The following is a 12266-nucleotide window of genomic DNA, read 5'->3' on the forward strand; positions in this document are numbered from 1 at the left end:
TAGGAATTAATATAATAAGAGTCGTTTTTATGAACTCTAAAATTATAATAGTTGATTGCAATGTTTTTTTTTAATTTCTTCTATATACTAAATAAACATACTAATGCGCAATTATGGAATATTCGATATTTAAATATGTTCGAAACAAATAATTGGGAATGATATTGGGAATGATTTGGATATGAAATATTAATTTGCATCGACATGAACTTTTATTGACAGTTGAGACACCTCTTATCTCTAAATTTAATACACATCACATACTTTCTTATTGTAATGTAACCATTAGGAATATATACAAAAAGCCATTATAAGGAAACTCGTATCATATACGGCGATACAATGAAAAGATTTGTAGTCTTGAGGTATGAATAAAGAATACTTATCTAAATACGCGAATTGTATAGATCAGATGATGTGTATCGCTAAACCTAATGATATCTATGTAATAAAAAAATGAAAGGCAAAAGCCATGGCTAACTATGATTTAAGTAATTAAATCAAAAATTACCTGAAATCAACAATAATGTTGGTTGTTTTTTACAAAAAAACTTTGATTGTATCTTTAAAATGTTCAAATTATATCGAAGGGAGAGCATCGACACAGGTTTAAAACCTCATTAAGATTAATGAATAGAAAATATGAGATAGTGATCTTTTTTAATGCGATTGAATATAAAAAATGATTGAAGAAAGAACAAAAAAGAAGGGAAAAAAAGAACAAATAGTTTGCAGATTTTTTTTTATCTCTCTGCTTAATCGGCTTTCTGTTTGCTGCTCTCCGGCGATTTGTCACCATTCATAGGCGAACGAGAGCGACTACGGCTCTTGCTATGTTTGCTTCCTGATCGGGATCGGGATCTGTCACCTCTGGAACGCTCGCGGCTCGACCTATCCCTGAAAGGAGGAGGAAAGTTTAAGGAGTTCAGCATTTGTGTCATCGTTCGAGAAATTTTATTTTCTTGCGCCAATTATGTATCGATTAAAGAAAAGGCCAGCGAGAGGACTCACTTTGAGGGAGACTTGGCTTTGGATTTGGACTGCGACCTGGACTTTGACCTCTCAGCCTTGGACCTAGAACGAGATCTGGATTTGGACTTTGACTTAGATTTCGACTTTGAGCGGTCTCTTGATCTGCAAAATTATAGTTCAAAATGAAAGGGATACGAAAGTAGAGAAAGTTGACAAAATACAAAGAAACTCGCTTTCTTTTTTTCTGTCATTTTCCAAGCGCGCGCGTACGGTGATACGAATAGGTGAACGCGTATAAAGCGTGATTAAGCGTGAGAGCTCAAGGCACGTAGCCAGCCCAAAAACAATGCCAATAATAAATGGGAATGAGTGTACACTGACTGTGACTAACTGCGCAAGAAAAAAAAATAAAATAAGTGAAATAAATATACATAGTTATGAATAGAGTAAACAGATTGATAAAACTAAGATACTTACTTGGATTTTGAGCGTGAACGACTACGCTCGGGAGATTTGGATTTAGACTTGGACTTGGACTTCGAGTGCGCTCTTGACTTAGAACGGGTACTACGACGGCTGTGGCTACGAGAACTGCGACGGCTTCTACATTATAAAAAACAGCAATAAGGCGTACTTAATATCCTAAAACGGTTTCCATGATGTTATCGCAAATTATTTCATTATGCGATAAGTTTTGCGATCGTGTTTGCAAAAAATAAAACTTTGATCAAATCAAATAAAATAGAAACGAACTTAAAACAAAAATAAATTTATAAGTTAATAAAAAATTAAGTGTGAATAAGAAGTTTTGTGACAAATTACTTTAATACAAAAATAAAAACATGTCAGAAACTTAATTAAAAAATAATAAATTTGGACAAAATAATAAATGGATCGCTTTGTAGACTGTCGTATTACAAAACTGTATCTAAATAAAGATAAATCATAATAGAAAACATAACAGGTGGCGTAATGTCGCCCCGACAGTACCTTGATCGGGATCGAGAACGACGATTATACCTTGAACGGGAGCGCGACCGACGACGTGATCGAGATCGGGATCGGGAACGTGAGCGTGAACTAGAGGATCTTGAACGACGACCACGTCTCTTGTCTTCGATGAGTCTAATCCTGCGGCCGTTCAATTCTGTATCGTCTAATTTATCGATAGCGTTCTTCAAGTCGGAATATGTCGCGAATTCGACAACTCTGCTCAATCATAAATCGTTAGATTAATATAACATGAGACAATACAGATGCGTAAATATTTTTTATAAATAATCTTGCTATAATTTCCTACTGTTTCTTTTAGTTATTAAAACAGAGTGACTTAATTTTAACTTATCATTCTCAATCAACAAAGTCACTTACCCTTCGTTTCTACGTTGCTTATGAGCATCAGCATAAGTCACTTCTCCAGCTTGTCTCATGTAATCCTTCAAATCCTGAACATCACAAGAACCAAAATTAACATGTTTCTCTCATGCTAATGTACATAAATATGCGAATAGATTTAGAATAGAATTAGTAGTTGGAGTTTACTATACTGTGTTCCTAGTCTGATGTATCGCGCAGGTTAAAATATATCCTGTGCACTCATACGTTATATGCTATTTCGATTTCTTTCCTTGACAGAGGTAACCTGGATCTACTCGACTAGAGAAAGAGATAAGCATAGCATAGATGGTGTCTACATCTGCTCGCGTCTTCAGTGTTGAAAATAAAGTTATCAATTACGTGTTCGAATTTAGTATCTACTTATCGACACAACCTTTCTTTTTGTGCAATTCAATCTTTTAAATAATTATTATGATTTAATTTATACATATAGACAACTCCACCCTGCATAATGAAACATTATTTATAAAACGCTTATATAAATCAATCAATACTCGTATCAGTCAATTAATGGACTTTTTGAGAATAATTTTCATTTCTGCAGGATGGCTCACAATATAATTACAAAAGTAATAAATGCGATACTTTTTAAATGTCTGTAACATGTCATAAAAAATAATATAACTGTAACTAATATATTTAATATACTGTTTTAAGTAGTATATAATTCTTTAGAAAGAATTACATACAGCAAAAAAATCGCTATAAAGCGATAATTAAAAATTTAATATACATAAACATAATTCAGCAAAAGTTAAGCAAGTTTCGAAAGCTATGTAAATACATTCTGCATCGCAATAAAATAGAAAAAAATAAGTTTTAAAACATAAGGAACTAAGGATAAAAATTGTGTTAATTTTTCGCTAAAAATAAAAACATAGTAAGTTCATCGATAATTCTTCTCCTGTAATATTTTCTTGGATTTTTTCTCTTAATGTTATAAGATTACTCTGTATTGTGAACAGAAGTCTTCCACATTATCTTTTCTTCTCTTTCTTTTTTGTTGTCTCTTCCACACATCATCCAGTTCGATGCTTCGCAGTTATTACTCATGAAGGATATTAGTGAGTGAAGGTAAATATTGTCTAGTGGTCCATTTGCGTTCATCGTTGGGAGATTTGCTTATATGTATATTTCTCTCTTTCACTCTCTCTCCCTTTCTCTCTCTCTCTCTCTCTCTCTCTCTGTACGTGTGTGGGAACCAGGTACGGCTTTAGTGTTATGGAGATACTAGGTAGACAGTAGGTGGCTGTGTCCGTTGTTTTACATGGCGAATATGAGATAGCGCAGACATCTCCATATGGGATACCACATGGCGGCGGCCTGTCTGAAATTTATGCTGATGTTTCTCAAGATCCAAGCGCAAATTCCATTGTAATAAAAGAAAAAAAAAAAAGGAAAAATAGAACGCATGCCATTGCCAAAGATATATTTCCAACGCTGGATAAATTTCCTCTGAAATATTATTCCTCACTTGCTACATTTAAAATATAATGTAATAATGCAAATTATTATTTTGCATAAAGAAAAGTTGGTCTTTTGCTATTCAGAAAATTTTGAAACGTATTCGCGATAGAAAGATATTCATTGTTATAAATAGAAAACATCTGGACGTTATCATAGTATGTTGGGACACAAAATTGATTTAGTGAGTAAGTAGATTTTTAATTTCGAGCACATAAATATATCACTAGTGATTCCCTATCTCCGATTTCGCATTTAGTTGCGCGTGCACAGCTCCGAACTTCATAAAACTTGAACAGTTCGATGTACGCTGAGCTATAGTGCACAGTAATATTAAATAAGGAGGTGTATAAATAAGTATATATATTATAATTATATATATATATATATAGTATACATATGTGAACAAAATCACGTTCAAGAGTGTGTAGTTATAATAGATATATATGTGTATATCTAAGAGTACACTCGGTTAAGGTGACGCATTTACCTTGGGCCCAGGCACCACCTTGCTTACGGACAGAGAGAAAGGCCAGACACACGGCGCTCGGTCGGGTCGAACGGATCTGTACGGCGTAGTCGCGGATGGTTCGGGTTTCGGCCCGTGTATGCCCTCATGGGTGTGGCTGTTGCCTGACTTACTAGATGGCTAGGTTGCATGGCGTACCAGTAGCAATGACAGTCACAGTGAAGTGGTAGATGTGATGGTGGTTGTAATGATGGTCGATGGTGAAGGTACTGAATTATGACCATGTCGGTTTATAGTAATAGGAAGAGTGGTGATATATATTGGTGGAGGTTGTATACGTAAATAAATGTTTGTTTCCCAGACGGATAAAGTAGATAGCGGCGGTTGGATCTCTCTCTCTCTCTCTCTTTTTCTTTTTTTTCCCCAGTGATCACGATGAAGAGGATTGAAGTATGCACAATAGCCCTATCACTGGGATTTCACCGGGATTCACCACGTATTACTGCGCGCGAGTAGTAGTATGATGGTAGATAGGTGGTGGTAGGTGTACATCCCAGTGCCACGCGGCTCTCTCTGTCACCCGGGACACCTCAGAAACCAACCTGGTGCCACTTGACCTCAAGGCGGGCCCATCGCGTGCATCGTCATCTCTATCATCGCACATCAGTCTATTGGCCCTACCGGTCGCCCCTCCTCGGCGAAGAGGATATGGCTCTTCGGAAAGAACATCAATTTTATTTTGTTTTTTCTCAAACTGTTGGCCGAACGTAAATGAAATAATAAATTGAAAAAGTAACGTCGAACAATCAAGACTCGATCGAGAGAATATTTTTTGGTAAATAACCAATCATCGGAAAAGTGCAACGACAGTTATAGAAAAAATATATATCTACTTTCATAGATTATGTATGTAATATACAAATATATACACAATGTAAATTGATCAAGTAAGACTTGGTTTACGTGCAGTCTTCATTTCGATTTGAGTATAATTTTTTATGGCTTTTTGGTTTTAAAAGCATCCACTTGCGTCCTGGTATTCCCACATATCGTTTGCATTTATCTGTATCGCTCCATTCGGTCTATCGTCTCCATTCGTTGCTTCGTTTCTTCCGCTTTAGAGCTCTTCGCATCCACGGTGTCCGCCGAATATCTTTGTCCAATAGTATCTGGCTGCTTCATCACGGGCCATGTTGTTACTCCGAGTTCCTCGTGCAAACCTGTGCCCTTGTATTAGGTATGGTGATCCGCAATGCATTTCTTGCATCTCGCACGTGTCTGATATTTCTGTCGTCCATATGGATTTTTATTCTCTTTCTCTAATTTTTCTTTTTTTCATGGAAAATGTCTTTTGCACATGTATATAAAAATTTGATTTCAATTTTTGCCAGACTTACTTGATCAAAATCTTACATCTTTTTAAATTCCAAAATAGGGCTTTCTATTCTGAATAAATAAACGTAAAATGAGACGAAAGACAATTGAAGAACAAAAGAAATGCTATTTATCGACACGCGTGGAACTTTAGTAGAAACGGACTGTAAAAAAGTTCGGAAAAACTTAGAGATCCGGAGAGATATATATAAATTTGAAAAACCCATATAAAGTAGTGCAATGTTTTTTCTGGAAACGCGAATAGTAATCAAACCAGCGAAGGTAATTATCGGTAAAAATATAAGGTAAAGAAAAAAGCGAGATATGTGTCACTTACCTGCCAACTGACACGACTCGATAAATTCTCCACAGTCAAACGATACTCGGTGCGAGTCGGTGGGCCATATCTACAATGGGAAAAAGACCAGCTATTATCTACATGTATGTTTTTAGAGCAAGCAGGTTTGTCTTGGACCTGACTTTATGTTAATGTAAATGCGAATGAAAATATGGTATAAAAAACGTAATAATGATATAATTCAAGATATTTACAAAACAGTAAGTTTATGTAAGTTAAGGTGTAATCGTTAGAGCGTAACATTGGATGTATGTACCTGGGCAATGATTGCTTGTAGCTAGATGCAGTCCTCGTGTTTCTGTTCACACTATCTCTGCAAAAAGGGATGTCATGTGAACAGAAATAACGGATCGTCGGTTAAACCTTCAGCAAATAACTACAGATCTGCACTCATTGCTCAGGCACACAATCAATCACCTGTTCCAATCGAATCAAATCTATTCAAAATGCAGCAATAGCGTACCTGTCGTGCCGCATATCGTCTCGGCTGTAACAAACACAATACCACATATCTATTAGTCGCCAATTACATCGGATCATTTCGTTCAACTACCAGCAATAAACATAATGTTTGGGAGGGTAATCGCTAGGCGTTATATTGCTATCACTTTTTTAATCGCGGCAAAACTTTAACAATTCGACGTACTCGGGAGAGTAGTCAAATCCAAGACAACCAATTCTGAAGCTGAAACTTTGATTTCTAATTAAACGTATTTTCGTATGCGCAAAGGCAAGAGAACTTTACAAACGCGTAATTTATCACTCGTCTTTACGCCCTCTTTATGCTAGAGCTTATCAATATCCAAGGTTACGTTCTTCCCTGTGCGGACGATGTGCGAAATCGATTTACGCGGCATAAGAAACTCAAGACAATATAAGAAAAAATATATATATATATAATAAAAAAAAAACAAATGGGAGAAAAAAAACAAAAAATCCATACATAAGAGAAAAGTATCCGAATGGGAAGTAAATTAATCAATCGCTTGGATTTCGCACATCCCGAGCCGGCTGCCTGCAGGGGAGGAGGGGATAATGATCGCTCTGATAAAATAAAAAAAAGGATAGCGTGTCTTACGCAGATCGCCTCGAGTCCCCATAACCACCACGGGAGTCACCATAGCGCCACTGGTCACTACCCCTAGGTGTCCCCCGGGCCCTCTCTACAGTAATTCTGTAACAAGACACATTGGATATGCTTACTTGTCTCTCCAGGAGCGTGAGCGTCCGTAGCCACGGTCGCCTCGCCTCCCTGAAACACCCCGTGCTATCTCCACCGCCACTCTGAAACACACCCAACAAAACCCCGCCTAAGTCCACGACTAATTCTTACTCTCTAAAGCTGCTTCAGTCCTGCCTTCCTTCCTTCCTTCCTTCTTTTTTTCCTTTCCATTCCTCAGTCTCCTTTCTCCGCGAAATCTGATCAAATATCATCCGTCCCTCTCTTTCTCTATCGTCCGGTTTCGTCTGAGGCGCTGTCCCCTCTCTTTCTCTTTCCCCCTATCTCTCTCTCTCTCTCGCTCTCGCTCTCATTCTCTCTCTCTCTCCCCCTCTCTCTCACGACCCGTTATCGTTCGTATTCGTTATATAGTCTAAACTGTTTTCTTTATACGATGCTACTTATCGAATTAATTTTCTTTTACCACATCCATCAGCTTTTTCATAACTATATCTGTGATCCTTACACGGAGAAAAATGATTCAATTAATTGGAATTCTAGTGGAAGCTAAATGATCCAGAATTTTGGTTAAACCTACTAGATTTATGATAAAATATTCTAGAATTCTAGTTAAAATAATATTCAAAATTTTCTTAGTTATAAATCTACTAAAATTAATCAGAAATCTGATAGACTTGACCAGAATTCTGGATCGTTAATTTTACATCAAAATTTCAGTTAATTCAATAAAATATTTTTCTCCGTATATTACGATTTTTTTTTAAGTTAAAATATGATGCGGTGCATTATATAGGATCACACAATGAATTTATGAAAAAGCACATGTGCCAAATTTTTCGGCAAAAAAGAAGCAATATAACATTTCTCCAGACGAAGATATATTATTGCCAAGACTTTTTTTACTCGGGGAATTGATGGAAGTAGTTCAAAATGGCGGTAAGTCATTTAAGACGCATTTTATCTCGCTAAATGTCCAATCGTTAATTTGGAGGACAGACGCCGTTTACTATAGATGCAAAATTAAAGGTATTAACGGAACACCCGTTAAATGCGAACAGATACAATTGTGCACTGTACATTTGTCTTTAATTAAATAAAAGCAACAGCGAATAATATTACTGGTACAGGTTGAAATGCAATGCGATTAGAGAGCGTTAAGAATATTGCCACCGCATTCGACCACACTTTATCAGCTATTACAATGTTTATTATATGTGAAAATATTGAAAATTATTATTATTTATTACATGTAAACGCTACTAATATTATTGACACTTACATAAATTCCCAAAAGAAAGAAAGAATAAGCATATAGAAAAGAAATTTTTTCAGAGAAAGTTACTTTACGTGTTGTGCTGAATAGATTTCATTTTCTCATTCGAATGCTATTGCTTCTCACATCAATCTAATCTCAAGTGATATATAACAAGATATCAAGTTGATAACAAACTGTTTACTTAAGATAAAACATTTAATCGAGAAAGAAATATTGAGTTAAATTATGTAAGTAATAAATAATTCGCAGGTAAAACAATATTTATTATTTCTATGTGTGAATGTCTCTAGTGACTTAACATTTTTAAAAGATCCTAAAAAATTAAGTTCCTTAAATAAGACTACGTTTGCACGAATATCTTTAATCGGGTTTGATAACATCCATAGTTATGAAACTAGCCAATCATAGCTATTCCTCTGAAGAATGGAATGACTGATTAGCTAGCTTCTAATTACGAATGTTATTAAACTCGATTAAAGTGTCCGTGTAAACGTAGTCTTAGACACTAATCGTCAGTAAATTTGAGCCATTTAGAATCAAGTAATTAAAAAATTTCATTATTTAGTAATTAATTAGTCAGAAAAGAATATTTATTATGCAAATCAAAAGATATTTATAGCTCGATATAATAAATATCGCATCATCACCATTCTAAAAATAAACTGTTACAAATTAGCTATATTGCAATGTACTAATATTTTAATTTTAATAAGAGATGATCATATTAAATTATTATAATTTATTTCTGTACATGAAATAACAAAATGTATTCTTAAGATTGCTATTGTCAACAGAATAGATGTATTATTTAATATTTACATAAATTATAAAGATTTGTAGAAAGGAATTACATATCTGTTGTGATATTAGTTAATTTCGCTAATCCCAAATTTAACTCACCCTTAGTGTGTTAGCATGAATTAAAATTTTTTAGTGTTTAAACAGTGAACCCCCAGTACCAATAATATTATAATTATGATATAATTCAAACATTAATGTAATCACAATAACAATCCACATACTAAATGGATTGTTATAGAAACTATTCAGTCATGCAAACATGCTACCTATACCATTCCGCCTAATATCGCCTAGTATACATGTATGTTTCATACATTAAATAAAATAGAATTGCATTACCTTTCGCCTAAAAGTTCTTTTCCGTTTAATTCGTATACGGCATCGTCAGCATCTCTATAGTCGTCGAATTCCTAAAAAAAAAAGGAATTTTTTCGTTATTATTTAAAAATAATATGCATTTGTTTTTATTTCAATATCGGTTGGATCATATATTACTGATGTATTTATATGCGATCTATGTATTAATTATAAAAGCTTTCATAAATAATGCTAAGTTATAAATACCACTGTATTATTTACGAATTGTAAATGTATATAATAAAACATAAAAATCAATCATCATAGATGTGATAGAATGCTTAGATATGCATAATATTAATTGCTAAGACTTTAATTTATTCATAATTATCTAAAATGTTTATATACAATTTTTTTAAATTTCTTCCTGCAAAAGTTTTAGAGTAGGATATCATTTTTTCACTTAATAAATAAATCATATATTATCAAATATTATATATATATATATATATATATATATATATATAAAACTATATAAAGTGCATAGTCTAGGTTATTGCATGTGCTACAAAATTTCAAATTATTGGTATAAGTAACTATCTGGTAGTACATAGCCCATTATAGATGGTTTAGTTTTCCTGATTATACATAACTTACAAAGCTTTTGCAGAATAATCGGTGATAAGCAGCACACAGCTCCACTAAACTGCCACAGTACCAGTGTGCTCAGGGCTCAGGTCAGGTCAACTCAGGTTATCGAGTTGTATATTTGTAATTTAACACTCTGCAGCTTACCCACTTTGGTCCAAATAATGATAAAAAAAAACGAACAACCATCTCTTTTGGAAATAAATTTTAAAACGAACAACCATCTCTTTTGGAAATAAATTTTATCATCTCTTTATTCAAAAACATTATTACATCAATGATGCAATATCAAATATAATTTTCATTTTTTCATAAAATAAGGGAAAGTGATCGAGAGATGAATCAGTAATCTTTAACACAAAATGTTATATGCTACACGATTCAATAAATTTATAAAGAAAAATTTCCAAATAGTTAGAAGGTATTTTTATAAAACAATTACAAAGCTAAAAATCAAGATTCATTAATTTTTAAAACATATCAGTTTCAAAGAGATATACATTTGTGTAGTAATTGCAGACAAATAAATGAAAATATTATAGGACCAAATTGAGCGATGTAAAGTGTTATACTCAAGATATTTACAGCTGGGTACAGATACTTACAACAAAGCCATAACCATTCTTGATGAGAACATCACGGAACCGACCGTAGCCTCTGAAAAATCTCTCAAGGTCTCTTTCCCTGGTGCCGTATGGAAGCCCACCGACATAGACTCTTGTCCCTACCATACTGTAAAAAAAACAATTGAACCACATTAGACTTACCACAAAGGCAAATCCATTCTTCATAGCGACCTCCTTGATTCTACCATATTTCCGGAAGAACTTCTCAAGGTCGCGCTCTCTCACCCGGTACGTTAAGCCACCAACGAATACTCGAGTGCTCATTCTTAAAGGAAAATATAAAAACACCTTACATAACAGGCTACCTGCAGAACCTGCCGTTTAATCACATGACAACATAAGATAATCGTTATTTTCCAAAATTCTAACCGAGAGACGGTTAAAAATAAACTTTAATTGTTTGTAAACAAAACATAACGGTGTTTCTATAATTGTTCTTTCAAGGAATACAGTAACTCAAATTAAATTTAATCTCGGATTTATTAATAATTTTCATTATTCCAATATATAATATTTATATCGTATGCTACTGTTTTATCAACGTATATGTAAGAAAAATCATTAATTATTCTCGATGTTTCTTTAATGCAACAAGGTGCTGACACGCTTCACGAGACAAACGTACGGAAATTTCCCGGAAGATGCGCATCGCATGGAACTCGCTGTTTCACGCCGTGATTGAGAGGACGCATGAATTTCTTTTCCGTTTGCGCAAGACTTGAAGGGGGGAAAAAAAGTATGGAATTAGAAAGAACATTTTCATTGCGTTACGCCGGCGTGCACGCGATAAGACGCCACGTTGAAAGTTTTAGAAATTTGTGCCGATCTCGGAAACACCACGCTCATCCGGCTTCATCGAATCGGTACGATCGATATGGAAGGCGCCGTGTCGGTTTATTGCGCCGTGAACGAGTCGTAATAATGGCCGCGGAAAAACGATCCGCATTTTAACGCGACGCGCATAAACAATGATCCGCGATCGCATGCTTTCCTCGAATCGACGCGGATTTTCGTTTCGTCGCGAAACGCGTCGTCATCACCGCGTTGAAGCGAATCGCGCGTATTTCGCCGAGCGGGAACGAAAGCTGGTAAGAGAGCGTGCTCTATGCGAGGGTTACATCACGTTACACAGAGTAACGGATAATCGAACTTCGTTTTACAACATTCACAGTTTTTTTCCCCCCCGAGAGACCAGCTACGGAAATTATCGGACGAAACAGACATTTGATTATTTGTACTCACCTGAACGTTGAACTTGCGGTAAGTAACTTGCGATAAGTGAGCTCTCCTGTAACACGAAATCAACGAGATTGAGGATGATACTGAGCAGAGAACTCCGCACGGTGAGGTAGCCTCGTAGCAACAACGGAAACAAAACGGGGTTCACTCGACGGCGCGCAGTG

General features: G+C 35.1%; 1 protein-coding gene across 15 annotated transcripts; it reads right to left on the reverse strand.

The window, feature by feature from the left end:
* Positions 1-193: 193 nt before the first annotated feature.
* Positions 194-12246, reverse strand: B52 (serine and arginine rich splicing factor B52). Of its 15 annotated transcripts, none has more exons than XM_087414678.1 (12): positions 12106-12246; positions 10843-10969; positions 9632-9702; positions 7114-7209; positions 6499-6522; positions 6292-6348; positions 6015-6084; positions 2344-2417; positions 1993-2181; positions 1450-1575; positions 1012-1074; positions 194-897 (listed from the first exon to the last, which is right to left on the reverse strand). In XM_087414678.1, the coding sequence occupies exons 2-12, from the start codon at positions 10966-10968 to the stop codon at positions 756-758; spliced, it is 1038 nt and encodes a 345-aa protein (XP_087270804.1). In that variant the 5' UTR covers position 10969; positions 12106-12246; the 3' UTR covers positions 194-755. The 15 variants fall into 15 exon arrangements, with proteins under 15 accessions (XP_087270804.1, XP_087270773.1, XP_087270789.1 ...); XM_087414647.1 differs by having other exon boundaries at positions 1012-1134; XM_087414663.1 differs by having other exon boundaries at positions 1963-2181.
* Between the last annotated feature and the right edge of the window lie 20 nt (positions 12247-12266).

The sequence above is a fragment of the Acromyrmex echinatior genome, chromosome 1 (genome assembly GCF_024713525.1).
Source record: "Acromyrmex echinatior isolate Ae372 chromosome 1, ASM2471352v2, whole genome shotgun sequence".
Classification (NCBI taxonomy): Eukaryota; Metazoa; Arthropoda; class Insecta; order Hymenoptera; family Formicidae; genus Acromyrmex; species Acromyrmex echinatior.